At 42.3% G+C, this 22,632-nt stretch overlaps 1 protein-coding gene across 6 annotated transcripts in view; it reads right to left on the minus strand.

Moving 5' to 3' along the window:
• Positions 1–22,632, minus strand: part of LOC118793069 (attractin-like) — a 179,846-nt gene that overhangs the window by 88,530 nt on the left and 68,684 nt on the right. For all 6 annotated transcript variants that reach the window (XM_036551024.1, XM_036551023.1, XM_036551022.1 and 3 more), the window contains exons 9-13: positions 19,343–19,526; positions 10,696–10,850; positions 2,527–2,611; positions 1,514–1,725; positions 228–349 (exon numbers count right to left, since the gene is read on the minus strand). In XM_036551024.1, the coding sequence (XP_036406917.1) occupies positions 228–349; positions 1,514–1,725; positions 2,527–2,611; positions 10,696–10,850; positions 19,343–19,526 (758 nt within the window). The remainder of the gene's footprint in view (positions 1–227; positions 350–1,513; positions 1,726–2,526; positions 2,612–10,695; positions 10,851–19,342; positions 19,527–22,632) is intronic.

Genomic DNA, 22,632 nt, shown 5'->3' on the forward strand with positions numbered 1-22,632 from the left:
AGCATTTCAAATTGCTGTTCAGACACACAAGATGACACTTAAGTACAATGTCATTCATATTCACCTTTTTTAATCATACTGCCTGTATTTCTCAGTGAACACATTACACATATTAGACTGTCAACCGGACTTCGAGGGCACACTCCTTCCTTGAAGACACACCCACCATGGAGACCATGCCACCACATTAAACCCCGCCCCCTTGCCCAAACCTGGCCTAGCCTTACCGTGGCAGAGGTACAGTTGCTGCTTGTGGAGATGCACTGCTCAGAGCACCACTGGCAGCCATTTGTGTTGGTCGTGCAGCTGTAGCAGTCGTTGTACTGATTGCACTTCTCTGTGTCTGCATCTGCAGGGGTGAGAGGATACAGCCCGCTGTAACCAGTGATAGTGAAGAACCCAGCAGGATTGGGTGCTAGCTGGGAAACCGCTTTTGCACCCTTGAGCGAGGTATTTAGCTGTAATACCTTCAATTAACACCAAGCTGTAAAAAAACAGAAAATGCAAAAACATAAGCTGTGCACATTGCTGTGGATAAGGGCATCTGTTAGGCACATAAAAGTGAATAAATAATCTAAATAACAAATTGTGTAATTAAGAAAGGGGTCTTTCGTGATTGTGGTATGCCCACAGCTGTAACAAAACACTGAAAAAATAGAGCCCTAAGCATAGGATTCATTTTGGTGAATCACGTGAACTAAAACTGACAAAGGTGGAGGGGCTGTGGTGCAGTAAGTTCGTGTCCCACACCCTCCGTTGCTGGGGCTGCAAGAAAAACAACTGCGAGATCTGGAGATGGTTAAGGAGCAAAGCAAGGGGAAACGGTCCGACCGTTTCCATTAAAGCCACGGCTGTTAGTGGGAGGTCTCAGGTGCACCCCTGGATGATTGCAGATATGGTCCAGCGACACTCTGGATCAATCAAATCATGTGAAATGGGCTTAAATCCATGCCCCTGTTGTGACAATGCTAGCTGATGCCCTGATAACCTGCAACTCAGCATGCAACTGGGTGAGATGGCATTTACTGAAGCTCTTGCAATAAAGGGACAGGGATCTAAGGCAATAGATATAAACAGGTCAGTCTGGAAAGGTCTGCAGAGCCTGTGGGGGACCAGGGGGTCAAATGTAAGTTTGTGTTTGCAGCAGAAAGCAGTGGGGTGAACAAAGCAATAACTTCAGATTGTGACACGAGAGGTGGGGCTACTGACAAATGTGTGGTGCAGAGATCGGACTGGTTGCCAGAAGGCTGCATTCACTGAGTAGCTCACTGTAGCAGAACCTCTAAAGAGGAAGTAGCTCACAGAAGCAGAGCCTTTGTAAAGGGGAGGTAGATGGCTACAGCCATGTTTCTGCATATGACAACATATCATGGTTGTAAAGGTCAGGAGAACATGATAATGAGAGCTTTCTACAAAGGGCAAGAGATTGCTGTGACAAGTTATTTCTAGCAATGGATAGTAGAAGTACGGTGGGACTGGTTACATATGTGGATTTGGTGAAAGAGGTACCCACGTGTTCTGGGAGGGCAGGAGGCCAGGGCCTGGAGAGGGCCAGCAGTCTCCCCAGGCAGGCACGCCTCCAGGCTGCTGTTCCACAGACATCGGACCCCCGCTGAGGCCAAACGGCAGGATGAATTGTTGGAAAAGGCCGAGCAGCTGGCCAGAGTGAACTTTAAAACATCACTCAGAAGAAGACTGTTGAAACCTCCGAACACGTACATTACACTGGCAAAGGGCAGTAGATGAGGGAAAAGGGGGAGAGAGGGAGTGAGATGTGAGAGAAAGACAAGAGAGGGAGTAAAGGGGTGGGTTAGAGAGACAAAATGAAGATCAGAGAGAAAGGAGGGGGTTGAAAACAAATATAAAAAAAGAGACATTCAGAAAGAGCACAGAGAGAGAGAATGAGAGACATGAGGGAAAAAATAATACAAAGAAAAATAAAGACAAAGGTCAACTGGGTCAATCACATCACGTACAGCGCATAGTCCAATGTATCCTGAGGCCCAGATCCAATGCCAAACTCTATTTCAAAGGATTTCGCATTCAACTGCCTGCAGTGATGCCACACTTTCAAAGGCCCTGGCAACAACTTTCGGCCCCAATTGGATTTCAAGGTGCACAGGCACCCCCTCTGGTCTGAACCTTAGTAGGCCACATGTTTGTTTCAAACAACCTCTTCAGGATCCTCTTGCAGGGAGGACGCTGCAACTGGTTGCATTTAAGTTCTTGCCTAGCTTTTTGAGTGAGTCTGCCACCATGAGTGTGACACACAGTTCTGCTGGAGGGAAGCTAAGGGTAGGGTGAGCTTTGGAAAGGGAGTAAAGTAACATTTGAAGAAGTGAGGTTAGTTTGGGAGTGGAACTAAGGTGAATTAGGGAAAAGAAGGTGAGTTTTGGAGAGGAAGAGAGGTGAGTTTGGGAGAGGAACCAAGGTGAGTTTGGGAGAGTAAGTGAGGTGAGGAGTGGAACTGACAGTAAGGGTGCATCCTAAATGCAGAGGAGATACATAGCTTATGCTGCATCCTACCCGTTGCTGTGAACAGCCGAGTGTCCAAAGCGGTTAACATTGTGGTGAAGATCTGGTCTGGGCAGCACCGACCACTCGTCACAGGCTGAGTGAGAAAGAGTGGACATGGGGGGAGACTTTAAACAATCGTACCCGATCACTGAAGCAAACATATTGAAACTGGTAACTGGATAAAGGACTGTATAGGTGAGGTTTGGGTATGGTGGTGTCGCCCTGGTGTGTCGGTAAGAGCACCCCTGGAGTCAGAATGCCATTTACAGATTTGCTTTTAAGGATTTGGGCAGCACAGTAATGCACAGGGTTCAAACTCAGGCTTAGCCAACATGAATAATATAGATGCAATGTTGTGGTCTAAAGGAAAGGAAAACAATATATACACTGGTCTGTATAAATAACACAAATGCTTAATATGCACAAATATAACCAAACAATACATTACAATAAAGATTCTAACAAAACAGTACAACCTTGGTGGTTACTATGTGACTATACTGCCATTTATCGGTCAATCACGTCTGTTTCAGTATTCAGGAATAAATGAACAGCGCTACCATGCACTTAATGTGCTTAATGTACAACATCGTTTTTAATGGAATCCTCTTACTAATGTTTTAGATAATAAAGGAAGCAGACAACCATTAAACAGATTTAACATTCCTAATGCACATCACTAACAGTTGATGCACAGTTGATGCACTTGAATTAGCCAGAAATACACTTGCAGTTGCATCTCTACATGGCTAAATGCTAACAAACTAGCTGCTAACACCAACAAAGTTACTGAATATATTCATCCAGCAAATGAAAACAACTTACAGTTGGTCAGTGACACACAATCTTGCACCCAAAGGAAGGTAAGTGAAGATTTTCAACAATATTAACTGCTAGGCTTGGTAATCAGGTGAACCAGCTGCTGCTAGGACTTATAATAGGTGAACTTCCAACTCACTGAACTACTCGAGACAGATCTAAGCGCATGCGCGCAGGGCAATCTACTACAGTCCTTGGCCTTTCTAACAAAACTACTTCCACAGGCTGGGCAGTGCACCAGGGACTGACCATATCCTCTCCAAATTACACCCCCCCCCCCCCCCGCCCCCCACAACCGTACACACAGAAACACACATATACACACAGACACACACAGCTACACACCTACCTCACGCACCTCTGCCAAGTCTTTCTCAGACTGTCTGCACATGATTATCACCACATCAATTCACGTTTAAGCTCTCAGTTTACACTGAATAAGTCAAAATGAACTGTTGCAAATCCCAGTTGTTTGGAAAACAGCTTTGGATACAAACAGTGGACAAGTGATTGTCAGTATTGAATTACTCAGTAATTGAAAGGAGACAGGAAAACCCCCTCTCTGTCTCTCACTGTCTTAGTGTCCACCGCTCTCTCGTCTCCTCTCTCAACACACCATGGTGTGAAAATCAATACATGGCTATTAGACACTAACTCTGTGGGAGCTTGCCAAACCTCAGGACGAAATACAGACACCGAGAAGCTATACAAACACAGGTTCCTGATCCTTTCCAGAAAGGCAAACACAGGCTCCTGTTGCTTCCCAGAGTGGTGAACACAAACACAGGCTCCCGATCCTTTCCAGAGGAGTGAACACAAACACAGGTTCCCGATCCTTTCCAGAGTGGTGAACACAAACACAGGCTAATGATCCTTTCCAGAGGAGTGAACACAAACACAGGCTCCCGATCCTTTCCAGAGTGGTGAACACAAACACAGGCTCCCGATCCTTTCCAGAGGAGTGAACACAAACACAGGCTCCCGATCCTTTCCAGAGGAGTGAACACAAACACAGGCTCCCGATCCTTCCCAGAGGGGCAAACACAAACACAGGCTAATGATCCTTTCCAGAGTGGTGAACACAAACACAGGCTCTTGATCCCTTCCAGAGGGGCACAACAAACACAGAAAACTGTTTGCTCCTATAGAAAGGAGATAATACAAGCAATCAACTCATATTTAAAAAAATAATTTTTCAGAAGGTCCCACTTTACATTCCGTGGCACTAATACCCATTTCCTGACACATTACTGCCTGTGTACTTCCACAGCTCCTACTTTGGGGTTGTACTATTGGTAAACTGGTATGTGACCTATGCAATTACACTAGTTTCATAGCATGTGTACAGGCACAGCAGGTGATGTGTCAGTATGTAGGACCACTACATGAAACGTGGGGACCAAAAAAACAAAAACAAACAAAAAACTCAATATATTCCAAACTGTACACAGGGGCTAAACCTATACATTAAAGTCAGCATGTTATCCAGTTTATAGATGGGTAAAAGGGGCATTTCAGAGCACTGCTTCATGTAAGGTCCAATGGTAAACCTACATTTGATGTTGTATAAGAGGATGAAGACTCTTGGTTTTTCATGGTAAAGCGACTTTTCCATTAGCCTGTCAGCATCAGAGAAACTCTTGAACCATGCCCAGGTGGCAGTCTGCAGTTAAATTCACCCTAGTAATCAAGTTTAGAGATGCGCCAATCCACTTTTTTTCAGTTTCTATCTGATTCATTTAAAGCAGTACAGTTACCTCACTCAAAGGTACAACAACAATGTTCCATCCATTTGAACCTCCAACCCTCTGTGCAGAAGACCTAATCTAATCTAATCACTTAGCCAAACCCTGAAAGCAAACCTTTCCAACACAGCAGTGGAGCTAGTGCATAGTGCCTGAACAGAGCGTCAGGGTCCCCAGCCAGAGATAGGTTTGCATATGCTGCCCTCTGCTGGTCCAGATCAGCCAGCACACTCAGGTCTGCCTCTGGTGTCTATGACTTTATCACCACGTAATCCACTGTATTACTGAAACCAAAACTATTAAGGGGAGAAAATGAACCCTGCTGGCCAGAGTTCAGTTTCTGAGTAATTAGAGGCTTTGGGGAGCACATTCAGAGCTAGGGGGTGGGGAGCGCTGAACCTGTGCTGACCAGGAGAGGACACCAACCGTAAAGGACCTGGCAGCAGGGCGCAGTGTGGTGCTCATTGTCAGCACTCTTACTGAAGGCCTCGACCAATGGGGCTCGACCCACAGCTCAACCCACAAATAAACCTTTCAGATTATCTTGGTCACATTAAGCAGACCTTTATATCCAGAGCAACTGTTGCTTAAAATTTTAACATGTTATCCATATACACAGCTGAATATTTACTGAGGCAATTCTGGGTAGTACCAAGTACCATGTCCAAGGGTACAACAGCAGAGCACCCACCTGGGAACCAAACTAGCAGATTTTAGGTTATGAGCTATGCTCCTTACCACTGCGCCACACTGCTGCTCTAGTCCCCAGAACTGAGGAGTATCCTACAAACTCATGACACCATAACATCCCCCAGCTGTGCTGTACCATTACAGACCAGTGTTCAGTACTTTGCAGACGCTTGTGCAAAATGAGGCCCTATATGGTCTTATGCCTGATCTTACGCTAGTCCTGTGGTATGTTAGAGTCTTTATAAGGCATGTTCTGTGCTATGAGGTCATTTTCAAAACTACAGAAACTTCAATGTAGATACATGCTAACTCTGCCACTGTTTCCTAGCTAAATGCTCAATCAGTGATTTTACCATGACTGCCATGAAATTCATATTGGGAAGACAGAAACATTAAAGATCATAACACTGTGCGTAGTGTCTTTGAAAGACTAAATGCTGCCAGAGTGTTCAGCCCAAATTAATGGGCATGCTCTGTTCCTGTCTGAACACACCGCAGATTCTGTCACTGACTAGGGGCTCGTCCTACTAAAGCCATTTAAGGGAGCTGATTGGAGGGGAGGAAGAGCAGCAGCCAACAAGTGCAGAGGTGCACCCATCTGCAAATGTGAGCTTGTCCAGACATTCCTGTCCATAGCTTGGATGTCCTCCTCGCAAGCCTCTGCACAAGACTGTAGGAAAGCTCTACACCTGAGCGATGTGAGAACAGCTTGGCATCAGAGCCGGCCCGTGGCAGAGGCAGTATAGGCGAATGCTAGGGGCGCCGTCCACCCATAGGGGCGCCCCAAATGAGGGCAGAAAATTTTTTACTGATACTATTTTAATACTATTATTTCAAAATATTACAAAAGAGGCCACAACAAGATAACTACATAGCCTATTTTCTGGGTTGCCCGCAGCATCATCACCCTGGTGCTGATATATATATATATATATATATATCTTGTCAAAAAGACCAAAGCCTTCTGGTGCCCAGGGAAGAAAAAGAAGAAAAGAAGAGGAAAAATGGGAAGCAGATAGAGGTAATGTGATGAATGAATAGTTTATTTATCGCATAGTAGTTATTGTTGGAGCAGAGTGTTAGCTTACTTAAGACAATAGTAACGTTCGCTGATTTAATAAATAGCTAGAGTTAACGGCAATTACTCCCACCTTAAATTGATTACAGAAAGTTGGAAAGACTATTCAGGTGTTGGGGGAATAATCTACAACATAATTTTGAGAAACACACTTTTTCTTTTAAGTGTGCTGCATGAACCATCCACTGTCTGCCTCAAGAAACCAGGCATACATTTTTATTGACATCTTAGTCTAGTTAGCCAACGTTAGCCTTGCTTTTCCTTTTCCATCCCCTTTTGTAATTAATAGTTGTAAGTAGGGCTGGGCGATAAAACAATAACAATAATTATTGTGATATAATTTTACTTGAAAGAAACATAACAAATGTTTGACATAATTAATTTCCATGCTTAGGTAGCATGCACAGAAATGAATCACGAACTGCCAATCATGTTGCAGAAATAGAGATATATGCATTGCGCAAGTTAGGTTGCAGAGTGAGAGGTATAAATTCTGGCCAGCATGTGGTAATTGTTTACAGTCACAGTGACTGACAGGCTTGTAGCTGGAGTGGAATAAGCAAAATGAGCGACACAGAAGAAAAAGCAGTGCCCATGACCAGTGTGAAGGACGAAGACATCGTCGACAACAAAAGTCACTCAACTTCAGTCGTTTGGAGATACAGTATTTTGGCTATTTACAATCCGACAAAAACAGAGCAGCATGCACTGCAAACTGTACCGAATTACAGTCCCAAACGAGTGTTGTTAGTGGACCCTCGACAAGCACCAGGCCAGTACCCAGTGCGACTACCCACCAGCAAACAATCATATCAGCATTTTCCAGCATCGTGCCTTATGACAAAAAAAAAAAAAAAACGAAAAGACACAAAAGACATGCTTCCCATTAGCACTGTCAAAAATGAGGGATCCAAGAAGCTTATCAGCTGTCACAGGGCAGCTTTAAAACCTGAGACTGTAGACAGACTTGTCTTTCTTGCCCATAACTTGTACAGAAATGGCTTTGCTTGTTTAAAACTTCTACAGAAGATACTGACCACAGTTAAGATTTTTCTTTTTTTCTTTTCTTTTATATTTCTTTTTCTATTTATTTTGTTTACATTGTCAGCTAAAACACTCACAAAATGTTTCAACCCGTCTCCCTATAAAGGGTTTGGCATGCTGACCAGAATTAAGATTTCTTTGTCTATTTATTGTTTTATTTATTGACATTATCCTTTAAAACACTTTTAAAGTTTGCAGTCTAAGCCATCTTACATGTGTGCTATATCACACTGCAGCACTTAATTTTTCTATTAAGATATTTTTTTTGTTGAGGAAAAAGGACTGAAAAGGGATTCATATTTTGATGTTGAAAAAAGATTTTATCATTATAATTGTTTTAAATGTTTAACCTCAGATTTGTGAAATGTTCTGCTGTTTGGCAAGTGTTTGTCATTTTCTAACCATAAAGAATGGTTTACAACCACAATTAACCGTGGTGGTGGAATTGGCTGCGATACAAGGGGCACCAGCTAAAATCTTGCCTAGAGCACCAAGTTGGTCAGGGCCGGCTCTGCTTGGCATGGTTTACAATTTACTGCAGTTACTGGAGCACATCTAATCTGTTAACATATGGTTTCTCCAAGTTCATTTTGGAGCTGAGGGTAGGGTTCAAGCTAAGGGTTAGGGACATCACATCTGTGAATAGGTCTGTGTTGGAGAACACAACCTCTGATCAGTCCCTCTGAAGCCAGAGCCTTCTCATGGCTACCTTGGAATGAACCAGAGTCAGTCAGAGAGGCTAGGCATGGCCATGCCATGGCCAGCCTTTCCTTCAGATCCTCCTCACACACTGTCTCTGTAGCATTTCATCCTCCAGCAGCATTCACGGCTTCAGCCGTAAGAGCACCTCATCCATCCACAGCCTGAAAAGCACAGCTCAGGATTAACTCATATCTCCTGCTTAATCTAGAGTAATCTGTGCTGTTAAAATGAGCAAAACTTTGATTGCCCAGCCTCAGCTCTCTTCATGGCATTCTCTTCAGCATATCTTAAGACTTAGGCAATGTTGGGGATGCACTAGTTTAGAGAGCCTCAGCAATTACAAGGGAATTATGCAATTATGTGGTGCAAAAGGCCTCCTTATACAGAAGGTTTGAGGGTAACAAGAGTAATTACAACAGGACAGGAACCAGACTCACTTTCACTCTCCCAAAACTACAGCCATGTAAGCAGTCATAACTCTGGCACTGAGACTTAAAGTTAATTGCACAACACTGAGAGACCTAGTTTTAGTTAACTAATAAGGAACCCGTGAATATCATGTGCTACCTACAAACATGTAGGGTAGTGGTGGTGGGGGTAGGGGGGGGGGGTCATCTTTTAACAGTGCAAGTAGCCTAAAGCCATCCATTCAGAAATAGACAATCAAGGTTAAGATCACACTCAGAATAACTAGTATAAAGAATAAGAAGAATAAACTAGTCCAATGTAATTTAAAACTAACCTGCTGTTGCTGTTATCACACTTTTTATATATTTGGCATATTGAGAATATACACTCAGTGACCACTGTATGTGGCTGACTGTGGAGGCCAATGGAGTACACTGTACACTGAACTCATTGTCATGTTACTGGAACCAGTTTGAGATGACGTGTGCTTTGTGGCATGGCACATTACCCAGCTGGAAGTAGCCACTACACAGATGGGTAGACCGTGGTCATAAAGGGATGCACATGGTCAGCAACAATACTCAGGTAGGCTGTGGCATTAAAACGATGCTTAATTGGTATTAAGGTGCCTAATGTCTGCCAAAAAAATGTTCCCCACACCATTACACCACCACCTACAGCCTGAACCGTTGGCACATGGCTGGATGGATCCATGGATTCATGTTGTCTACGCCAAATTCTGACCCTACCATCTGCATGTCACAGAAATCGAGATGTGCCCACTGTAGCCTCAGCTTCCTGTTCTTAGCTGACAGGAGTGGTCTTCTGCTGCTGTAGCCCATCCACCTCAATGTTCGACGTGTTGTATGTTCAGAAATGCTTGTCTGCATAGCACTGTTGTAATCTGTTGTTATTTGGGTTACTGTTGCCTTCCTGTCAGCTTGGACCAGTCTGACCATTCTCTTCTGACCCCTGTCATTAACAAGGCGTTTTCACCCACAGAACTGTTGCTCACTGGATGTTTTTTGTTTTTCGCACCATTCTCTATACACTCTACAGACTTTTGTGCGTGAAAATCCCAAGAGATTAGCAGTTTCTGAGACACTCAAACCACCCCATCTGGCACCAACAATCATCCCAGGCCAAAGTCACTTAAATCAGATTTCCTACACATTCTGATGTTTTGTCTGAACCTTTTGACTATGTCTTCATGATATTATGTATTGAGTTGCTGCCAGATGATTGGCTGATTAGATATTTGCATCAACGAGCAGGTGTGCAGGTGTACCTAATAAAGTGGTCATTGAGTGTATATATATACTAGGTTAATACAAAGATATATCAGTAATGCCCAATCTTGCTGAGAGTTTCTGTAGTGCTGGTGAAAGACTGAGTGAGCTGACACCTGTGTGCATGCCTGCAGTGTGTCTGGCAGCCATGTTACCACATGTTCATTCAGGAGGAAACACCATAAGCCATGTTAGCATATATTCATTCAGGAGGCACTAGGAGACGTGGTAGCATATGTTCATTCAGTGGAAACTTATGAGAAGTTCTCTGTCAGCTCCCTCCAGGAGGACACAGACATTTAATGGGGCCGGACTGACTACAGTGAGGTTACTGGGGTGTCAGTCAAGTTGGGTGTGCCACTTACATTACATTAGGGGCAAGACTTAAGGGGGTGGGACTCACCCAGGTCGTAGGCCATAAAGTCAGAGGAGAAGCACTTGGCGCCGTGGCTCATGGAGGTGTCGTTGTGTGTGTTCCCTCCAAACACCAGCATGGTGCCACTCATGATGACAGCCGAGTGCAGGTAGCGGTAGAAGCCGCTGTTCTTCATGATTGTCCTGCAATAAAGAATGCCAGGATCAACCACGGTGGGTAATGTAGAGCAGGAGTTAGAGCCTAGTCACAGGGGGCAGTGTGGAGATTGGGCAAAGGAAAAATATACATTTTAAAAAACACACTGCCTAGAATTGTCTAATATTGACAGAATATTCCGTTCTTGGTTACACTGAACCTGAGAGAATGGAGAGCCTTTTGGCTAGGTGCATGTAAATGTAGACCTTTTGCTGAGTGCCTCCACGGCATGTGTGAGGGCCCTGAGGACACCGGGGCACATTCCCCTAAACAAACCTCAACAGACAGAAAATCCCTGCCCTTCGGCTCCAAACCACCCATTTTATGAGGGAAACTCAGGTATCCTTCACAGCATTAGTCTCACAGTCTCCGATGATATTGTTGTAGTGTTCCGATGCCATCACAGGACACTTCGCCAGCACCATGGTATGGCTTTAATGATACAACCTTATGACTATTACACAGTGCAAAATCCCACAATCCCAAAGTCCCACAGCATGGTTTTTCCAGTATAGCAGTACAGCTTTCACCATAGTACAGCTTAGCAAATGCAGTATGGTTTTACCACAGTACAGCTTTAATAGTACCCCAGTACAACTTTGCCAGTACAACAGTATGGTTTTACCACATTACCACTTTAACAGTGCCTTGATACAGCTTTTCCTGTATAAAACTATTGTTTTACTACAGTACCACATTAGCGGTACCACAGTTGGGCTATTTTCCAGCACTACAGAGCTGTGCTGTAGACCTCATCTCCTCTGCATTGTGTCTGATTTGTCCTTCATCACAGCCAGGCCCAGGGCTCTGAGCACCTCCATACCATATCCCCGTGCCCCTCACCAGCTCCAGATATCATGTAGCACTCCCACCCCAGACTTGCTCCTCCTAATAAAGGCCTGTCTCTGGATCTGTTCAGCCCAATAAAGATCTGCTTCCTGGGGATACACATTTTGATGGTGTTTGAGACATTTTATCAACAGACAACAGCTGCAAGAAGAGCTGTCAGTCTCACAGAGAGGGACGGAGAGGAAAGTGGGGTCAATCCAAATGCGACACAAGGTTGCCACTTCCACATCACGCTGTCAAGCATTACTGGCACCAGTACAGTAGTGGCTGGTGGTAGTTCTGACCAAAAAGAGCGGCTTGGCTGTAGTCTGTCTCCTAATAAACACACTCTTGGTACTGGCAACGTCTTACCCAACCACTTACTAATGTGTCTTAAAACTTTCCTCCAAAAGGGCTGAATAATTGGGCATTCCCAAATGCAGTGTAAGAATGTACCTATTTCCAACAATTACTAGTTAACAAACCCATCCATGTAATCTGGTTGGTGTCCAATAATAAATATCTGTGTATTATTTTATATTGAGTGAATTTACTTTTGGATTCCCTGACATATTTACCACAATTGGACAAGATTTTCAACCATTCCTCTTCTTCCAGTGCACATCCCAGGTCTTTCTGCCACATTATTTTCAAGTTTTTACAACGACTACTGAGCGACCCATTAATCAGCCTGTAAAAGACAGAAGCACGAAGGTGCTCCACTGGCAGTCTGAAGAAGTCCATAATGTGGTTTCCATCCATACATTGAGTCCTAGAGGTAATACAGTTCCTGATTTGGAGATACTTCCAAAAATGTAAGAGTGTATTTCCTTGTCACATCAGAATATGACATAAACACACCCTCTTTGTACAAATCGCCAACTTGATATAATCCGTTAAGGTGCCACTTTTTCCAATATACTGGTGTCTTCCCAATAGCAATCGTAGGGTTATACCATATAGAGAAGTAAAATTGTCTATAATATGGTAGTTTTAACATCTTATGTATTCTGGTCCAAACCTCTGTGAGACCCTGAGTGAGACAAAATAGAATTAGGTGAACTTTAGGTGAAGAATTTTCGATAATAACCCATTCTAGTTGGTTTTTCTTAATCCAGTGCTTGGCTAATTTGGCTATTTCAAACAAAATATGATATAACCTCAGGTCTGGTAGACCCAAACCTCCTTTGTCTTTTGGAGAACACATCTTACTTAATCCAAACCTTGGTTTTTCCCTTCTGATAAAAAGTCTTTAATTATTGTATCATATTGTTTGAAAATCTGAGGTGGTATAGCAACAGGCAGCACCATAGCTACTGTAATTTAACTGTGGTGCAACAGCCATTTTAATAACATTGACCTTGCCCCATAATGTAAGCTTCAGTTTTCCCCATTTGTCCAAATTATTTTTCATTTTTTGTAGCACTGGTTCAAAATTTAGTATAGGCATTTACTCTATATTCTGACTTAATTTGATTCCCAAGTATGTCATGCTGTTTGTGTTGTGTTCAATTTAAAATTGAAACATGTCACTAAACTTGAATGACATATTCTAGATATAGGTATAGCCTCTGTCTTCCTCCAATTAATTTTATACCCTGATAATCTGGAGTAAAACTGTATTGCCTCCATTAAGTGTGGCAGAGAATTCAAAGGGTCTTTGATTAGCGTCAGAATATCCTCCGCCTACAGCAATAACTTGTGCTCTTTCCCCTAATGTTTACATCTGATCTAATGGCAATAGCCAATGGCTCGAGTACAATATTGAACAATAAAGGAGACAATGAACAGCCCTGTCTAGTAGCTCTGGTGAGGATAAAGAGAGTTGAGATCATCCCATTGGTCATTACAGCTGCCCTTGGGTTTATATATAGGATTTTAATCCAATTAATAAAAGTCGATCCAATGACAAAGTAGTAAATAAAAACTCCCATTCAACCTGATCAAAAGCCTTTTCAGCATCCAATGAGATGGCCACAATGGGGTCCTGGTCTGATTGATTCAACCAAATCAAATGTAATAATCTTCTCATGTTATCTGTAGAAGACCTATTTTTCATAAATCCTACCTGATCTGGATGTATTATACTTGGTAATACCCTTTCCAAGCGTAGGGCTAAGATCTTTGTCAGGATCTTACAGTCCAGGTTGATCAAGCTTATAGGTCTATGATTAAAGGGCTCTGTTGTGTCCTGTCTTTTTTAGGAATTACTGAAATTAATATGAAGGTAGAATCGTGCCTTAAATAGGAAGATGCGCAGAGTAAGATTTGTGCTTGTAAACGGCAACCTGTAAAAGCGAAACACTAATCGCAATTGTAATTCACTGAGTGAATTACATCTTAACTAATTAACTGAGTTAAGGTTCCTGGCCAAACAATCGCATACACTGCCACCTACTGGATGCTTTTGTTAGAACAGCCACAGCTTTCTTGAGAGCAAGTAGCAAATCGTGAGTCGCCCTTCTTTCATTTTTGGCACTCAGACTGATGAGAGAAAGCGGACAAAAATCATGTGATAATATTACGATGCTGAGCACTCAGACCAGAAGTTACAAAACGCAAATCATGTGGTACAGTTTTGCAAGTATGAAGTTACGATTGCAATTTGTTTTGTTGCAGTTTTGCAGATCGCAATTTACAATTGCAAACTCCAAAATGCGGTTTTGCAAGTTGTGAATTACAATTGCGATTAGTGTTTCGCTTTTACAGTTCGCCGTTCAAGTGTAAATCTTACTCTGTGCTTCTTCGTATTTAAGGCACGATTCTACCTTCATAAACTAAAGCCTCATTAAATGTTGGAGGAAGAGATCCCAATGCCAGTACCTCATTGTGAACCTCTAGTAATATTGGTGCCAGTATGTCTATGTACTGTAATATTTTCTAGGAAATCCATCAAGTGATTTTCCTGTTTTCATGTGTGATACCGCAGCCCTGATCTCAGTCTCTGTTATTGGGCTATCTAACAATTCCACATATTTGGTTGATAATTTAGGTAAAGTAATGTTAAGAAAGAAATTAGTAATTTCCTCTTGATTGGGATTGACCTGAGCTGTACACTATATGGACAAAAGTATTTGGCCACATCTGTTTTTCAGGGTTTGGACTAGGCCCCTTATCTCCAGTGAAGGGCAATCTTAATGCTTCAGCATACCAAGACATTTTGGACAATGCAATGCTTCCAACTTTGTGGCAACAGTTTGGGGAAGGCCCTTTTCTATTCCAACATGACTGTGCCCCAGTGCACAAAGCAAGGACTATAAAGACATGGTTTGATGAGTTCGGTGTGGAAGAACTTGACTGGCCCACACAGAGCCCTGACCTCAACCCCATCGAGCATCTTTGGGATGAACTGGAACGGAGATTGCGAGCCAGGCCTTCTGGTCCAACATCAGTGTCTGACCTCACAAATGCTCTACAGAATGAATGGGCACAAATTCCCACAGAAACACTCCAAAATCTTGTGGAAAGCCTTCCAAGAAGAGTGGAAGCTGTTATAGCTGCAAAAGGGGGACCAACTCCATATTAAAGTAAATGTATTTGAATACAATGTCATTACAATGTAATGGTCAGGCGTCTGAATACTTTTGTCCATATAGTGAATATAGTTCCTTATAAAACTGTTGTAAGACCTCATTTATTTCCTTAGTAGAAGACACTAAGTTGTCACCCTTCTTAATTACCGGTATCACACTGGTAGGAGTTTTGTTGCTTAAGTTGCAAGTAACTTGCCTGTTTTCTCACCCTCTTCATAAAAGGTTGTCCTGAGCCTAAATAAAGCATATTCACCTTTTTATTATAGATTTCCTGCAGTTGAAATAGTTTATCCAAAAAATGTTTTGATAATTCAATTTCCCTATTTCCAACTTCACAATTATCTACCTTCATTGTCTTTAACCTCTTTGACCAGAACAAAACTTAAATTTTTGTTTATTAAAATGATCACCCCATTCTGCTTGCTTGAGAAAGAACTGTGAAAGATATGCCCCACCAAGGCCCGTTTCAATTTAGCTGCCTCTTCCTCCTTAAAGTGAGTTTCTTGGATGAAAGCAATGTCTGCTTTGTTGTGTTTCAAATATGCCAATACCTTCCCTCTCTTTCTAGGATCTCCACAGCCATTAATATTCCAACTTATACACTTAACATAATTACCAGCCATGTTTTACATGGGGGAAATAAATAAATAAAGATATCTTGAGACAAGTAGTAGTAAATTGAATTGTAACCCAATATCACCTGTGTTGCCCGTTAATATCAACGTCTCACTTGTAGATTCACTAGTAATAATCTCCCCATTCACTTTACCAATCAGTAGGCCTACCAAAACCGTGTAGCAACTAGGGGTTGACCAATTATCTGGTCATTAGATAATTGGGGCTGATATTTGCAAATTTTTGATTATCAGTCATCGGTATATTTTTATCTAGATTCCCGATTAAAAAAAAAAAGAAAGAAAAAGGAAAAAAAAAATTTAAAGCGATGCATGTACTATCCCGTACTATCTCCTCTGTTAGAAAAAAATGCTATTGGTATGGCTAACATTCCACAAAATTCCCTCATTGGCCGAGACAGACAATGTTATCTGACAACGTTTTCTCAGACCTTCTGCTGGAAACAAGAATGGAAGGTAAGTATCCAGTAAAAGGGTCGTTGTGCTCAAACCATGCCATTAACCAAATTGCACTAGGCTAATTGGACCTTTTTGAATCACTATAAGTAGTCTACACTTAAGCTAAAAAACAAGCTTGGAATATGAAAGAAACACAGACTTGTAATAAGGACTAATTGGTGTACTTATGCTATAAGTTGCAACAGTTTGACAACAGTTTTGCACATTTAACAAATAGTAATGTATATTTTTTCTTTCAAATCAAACATTCAAAGAAATTTACCCTAAAGCACAGCCCTTCTGAATTACAGTCCTCATTTAAGCAACTGTTCATGAAATGAAACTTCAGCTCGCTTGCAGTTGAACTGTATGTCGGAATGTCGCAGCAAAGCTGAAAATACCTGTTTTCCGCTTTGATGTTTCTTCATTTGGCCTCATCATCATCATGGAAATCGAGTTATTAAAATAAAAATTTGCAGCACAGAGTTTTCACTTCACAGTATTTTCGCTAACTTTATCACAGTCCTTCCATACGGTAGGCCTACCCTACTTTTGTATGAGCTGTCCATTTTTCACATAAATGACTTATGAGCAAATGGGCTCCTAGAATCTCCCCGCAGCTTCAGAAAAAAGCGTGGACGCACAGGCTAGTTTTAAAGTTTGATATTTCATACTTTATGATGAAAATGCAGCCTAAATGATGTATCAATTTGCTTTATTTCTTATGCAATGATTGCCATCGTTCATCTGATAATTGAATGCTTTTGAAATAGCGATAGGCATCTGTTGCATAGCCAAAGTAAGATAACCAGAAATTTACCCACAGCGTCAATATTAGCTCTCTTTTAGTAGGCCCTGTCTCTCTCTCATACGCCGTCTCATTCGAAACGCGCACACCCTTGCACACACGCTGCACCTCAAATGTGACCCTCACAGATAATATGTAATGCCAAATGTGGTCATTTTAGTTATTGCAATTTTTAGTTTATTTTTATCTTTGAGAAAGAATTTTCATTTGATCTTTTTGCTCTTTATGTAACTTTATGTCTGAAAACATATGACTAAGTAAAGAGGGTTTAAAAGCATTCAAATATTGGCCTGAAATATCAGTTATCGTCCTCTTTTTGTCACAGATAATCATTATCGTATCAGCCTTGAAAAAACCATATTGGACAACCCCTAGTAGAAGCGTACATCAACACAAAACTTAACATTTCTAAGCGTCAAAAATATCAACACTAAGTAACGTAACTTAAATATACCCCGAAAAACATTAACTGGGACATTTGGCTTTTCTTCAGCCATGTTAACTCAAAAACAAAAACAATAAACAGAATAAACATCTTTAGTCCGTGGGATACTGTACACCCAGCCATGAGGGGTTCACTCTGGTTTTGTCGCTCAAGCAACACAGAAACAACCCTCCCCGCCCACATACCCGTTCAACAATGACCACGTTTGAATCTATCCCCGTACAATGTATCACCTTTCAATGTGCTGCATCAGTATTGACACATACATTCAACCATCTGTAGTACAGTTTTCCTTAATAAATTGTTCTGCCTCGTTGGTGCTGGTAAAACTGCGGCTCCTTCCTTTCCACGTGAAGCGCAAAATGGTTGAGTAGGCCAGTGTGTATCTCATGTTGCGTTGCTGCAGTGCTTTCCTCGCTGTGGTGAAACTTTTCCTCCTGGGCTAACTCTCTTGACATATCTGGAAATGCAGATAGTCTGAGGTTTTCCCAAGTAATCCTGCGTCTTTCTCTCACCATTGCAAGTACTTTCTCTCTCCCCGACTGTCGCAGAAATCTAATCAGCACCGGTCTGGGCGGTTGGTCCTCGCTAGGTCTGGGAGCAGTCGATGGGTCCACCTCAAACTCTCCATCCACATAGATCCCAAGTCCCTCTATTAAAACATCCATCGTGCCGTTTGATCCATAAGTCTCCTTTTACCATAAGTCTCACATTGTTTCTCTTGCTATGATTTTCAAGCTCTGGTAAGCAATTCAATAAAACTTCCAAAATTTAATCACGATGATCATTGTCGTTTACTAGCCTGTCAGATGTGTCTTCCAATCTAGAGACCCGTCCCTCCATTTCCTCCAATCTCTCCTGTATACCGTTCACTGCATTCTTTAACTCAGTGGTTGTTTCCTTAATAGTTGAAATGTCCACTGCCACCTCCCAAAGCCTGGTGCTCATTGTAATAATTTCAGTGAAAATATTTTCCAGACATTTTTCCCACATCCTGCATTTGTGGTGATAATTTGGAGGCCAAGTCGACTTCCTTAAAGTACTTTGAAGTAGCCGTGGTTGTCATAGCAACTCAAAAACAGTCTCCAGGCGATTCGAATGTGTGTAAGAACACCAACGAAGATGAATTCGCAAAAAGTTGTGGAAAACAATTAAATATATTGATTAAAAATACTGGTGAGCGAATGGAGCTCATCTAATGTGTCACCATCTTGCTTGACATACCCACGTGACTCTCCAGCTAGACTCTCTTTTCAGTCTTTGTGTGGTTTGTTTTTCAAATTGATTCCATTCCATTGTTTTCCATTTAAACTAATCGAGAAAGCAACACCAAATTCAGCCCGTTAGCCATTTCTGTGTGCAGTCAGCCGAACCGTCATCCCATCATCATAACCGCATGGATCCTACTGTCAAACCTCAGCTGCTTACTTGTTTCTGTAACAGTCAGCGGGAAACAGGGGCCTGAAAAAGTCTGTGCCCTAAAAAGGAGAATGACCACAAATAAAGAACACACTAGTGACACGCTTGTGTTACTGTAGACTCAGTTCTTATCATTTCATCCGAAACATGATTTTTGCTGATAACATTCCATTGGTGGGGTCTCCCGACCCAGTCTACCCTGGTTCCGCCTAGGGTGGTGATGAGTAGATCAGCCGCTAGTCACTACAGCTGGCAACTGGGTGAAAAGCTGGTTAATAGGTAAAGAAAAGGTAAAACCTAAATAATTTAAACTCTTGGGTCACATGGAAGTTTTCCTCACCATCTGTGGATATCTCTATATCAGCACACTCACCATGTGCGGGTGTCCACCTTGTATTTGTACAGCTCGTCCGCCAGCCCATACTTGTTGGTGCTGAAGGCCTTGTAACCTCCGTGGATGTAGACAGCTCGGGTTTTCGGGTCGTACACACTGCTATGGCCGTACCCGCCCTGCACCAGGGCACCGCCCGTCTTCAGGACCTGCCAGGTGTTGGTAGCTGAGGGGTGTGGGGAGGGTAGGGGAACAGGAGGTTTCAGTGAACATCAATCACAGTGGTACCAGCCAATCACAGCAGACAATCTGGTTTATTAGTTCAATCATTGCTTTATGAGGTAGTGGGAATAGTATTCACTTTTGTTCTCTGGAACAAGGGACCTTTCCTTATTTATTCCACTACTAGTGCACACTACAGTAAGGGACCTTTTACATTACATTATTTTCATTTAGCAGATGGTCTTATCCAGAGTGACTTACATAGGTTACATTTTTTACATGTTATCCATTGATACAGCTGGATATTTTACTGAGGCAACTCTGGGTTAAGTACATTGCCCAAGGGTACAGCAGCAGTGCACCAGTGGGGAATCGAACCAGCAACCTCTTGGTTACAAGCCCTGCTCTTTACAACTATGTTACACACATATTCCACTTCCTTTCTCTAAAAGGAAAATCTAAACCATGTTTACTGGGAGACATCCATGCAGAAAAGCTTGCATAGAGAGGGGGAAAGGACATTAATTTAAATTAAAAGCCAAGGGCACATATTTCTCTCCTTAAACTGGAGGACAGTCTGATGAAAAATTCACTTCAGCTGGTTTAACCAAGAGCATTCAGACAGAGCACAGCGTAGAAAAAATGGTGCTTTCTGTGAGCTGAGCTCATTACGAATGCTCTGACTCAAACTGCTACATTCTAAAAGCTGTGAGGGGAAAGAAAGAAAATAATGGTGTTTTTTATACGCAGCTAAATCCACTGTAATGTACAAGGTCACCTGTTACTCTGCCCAGTGACACAAGCACAGTTAGACCAAGTGTTCAACCGCATCCCTAAAAGAGATGAATCGTGAATCGTGGAGTGAAGATACTGAGCAATGGTCACCCACCTGACAGCTAGCCCCAAGCCAGTGTGGGACCATTTTTTTGGGTCCTGAGACAACCCCTTTGCTTAAAATCTTTGGTGCATCAATTGGCTGCTAAAATGTTGCTTGACAGCAGTTCGTTTTAATCTTTTAATAAAGTTCAAAGGACTGTTCAAAGCAGGTGAAATATATGTTCTCCACGCAGTACTATAAGATTACTCAGGCTATGATTTTTTTTAAGACATTCTGAAGCAGCTCATATTATAACCCCACCCTTCTGCTCCATGTATGGTGGATGCCAGTGTGGGCTGGTCTCAGTTCCAGCCAAGCGCAACAGGAGAAGGCAAAACTGATATGGATTTAACATAATCCTCACCAGCCTTGTTCAGCTGGAACCCAACAGCACACAGAGTGTGCCACAAAGTGCCAGCACAATGAAACATGGTGCCTTCATTCTCAGAACCCCGAATCGGATCCTCCCAGCCCCAGAGGTACATCTGATACAGTCAAATGTCACTTCTGTATCACTACATTAATATGTTATAGGTTAGCATTGCTACCACACAGTATCATAATGGAATGTTGCTCTTAAATATCATTATTACACAACAGTATTATTCACGTATACTGCACTTACCAGTTGCTAGGCACTCTAAGTAGGCTACAATAAAACAATTACAGCTACAGGCTTTAATTTAACTTTAATTTATTCAGCTGTATAAATAGAGACCATTGTAAGTGACTGTGGATAAAAGCATCTGCTAATTGACAGTAATGTAATGAAATATAGCTTGATGCCTCTGTTACTAACTGTTGCTGTTCCTGATATGCATTTAGTGGATCTTGTTATAATGGCCTTGTTCATATTTTAGAGCATCAACCAAATTAATTAAGAAAGGAATGTGTACATACAAACCAGAAAAATATTAATATCTGTATTAAACATTTGACTACACATGAGAGGAGGGGGTTTGTATAACACCATAACATGTAGTCAAGTTACTCCCCTCCTCACCTCACTGGGGTCCTGTTATTGCTCGCATCAAGTTCAAAATTTCAAGACCTTAGTGCTGGAATACAGGACAGTGAATGGGACAGCCCCCTCATACCTACGATCAGTCTTCAGACCCTAAGTTTTGTCAAGATCTACACACTGTACACACTACACACTGCAACCATGGGGCAACGGACTGTCCCATCGCGATGGGGTCGCTCCTCTCAGACACAATCCCTGTCTGTGCTGGTCCCTCAGTGGTGGAATGTACTCCCCACCAGGGTCCGGGCAGTTGAATCACTGGTCATCTTTCCGCCGCAGACTGACGACCCACCTCTTCAGACTGTATCTCGGTTCAACCTCAAGCCCCGCCCCCTAATACCTGATACTTCTACTATTGGCTGTTTATTTTATAAGTAGTATTGCAATGTGTTTTTGATTCTGTGATCTAGTGACTGATGTATGGTAGTATGCTTGGCTTCCCTTGTCTAGTCAGGTTGCACAAGTTAATTTGTGGTAGGGCTTAAATAGTGTTATGCTCACATTCACTGGTCTGGAAGTGTTGTTAGCCTGGTCTCTCCAATTTGAATGGATACACATACGTTCTAATGTGCTGGAAGTTGCTGTTGATAACAGCGTCTGCAAAATGGATATAATCTAAATGTAAATGTACAGGCAGTCCCCATCTACTGTACAACAATCCCCTTACACAATGTCGCTGTTAATCCTTTCATGACACAAATTCCTAATGCACAACTGAGAAAGAGGGATTGGGGAGTAAGAAGGAGACAAACAGAAGGAGACAAAGCACCTAATGAATTTCCCCATTGAGCGTGCGTGTTGTCTAGTTCACGCTGTAAATAAACACCTGTCTAAAGACAGCGATAAGTGTTTGGTTGTCACTTCCAAGCCACCACGCCACACCACACCACCACACCAAGCCAGCACATGTCACAATAGTAAGTATGAACATAGTGCAGCATGCATGTATAAATGAAGGGCTTCATGCTGCCACAGAACTTTGTGTTTTTGATTGGACACAGCGAGAGGCACCAGAGCTATGAAAGTACGGTTGGCGAGCAGCCTTAACCCCCCAGAGTCTGCACCCCCAACTCAGTGGCCTCCAGTTTGGAGACCTGTGAGAGGTTAGCTGATTACGTAGTTAGCTAATCATTTAACAACTGTGCAAAGCATACACAGTCACACTTACTCTTAATTGTTACAAACAGTTACTTGTTAGTAATATTATCT

Source organism: Megalops cyprinoides, chromosome 18, assembly GCF_013368585.1.
Source record: "Megalops cyprinoides isolate fMegCyp1 chromosome 18, fMegCyp1.pri, whole genome shotgun sequence".
Classification (NCBI taxonomy): Eukaryota; Metazoa; Chordata; class Actinopteri; order Elopiformes; family Megalopidae; genus Megalops; species Megalops cyprinoides.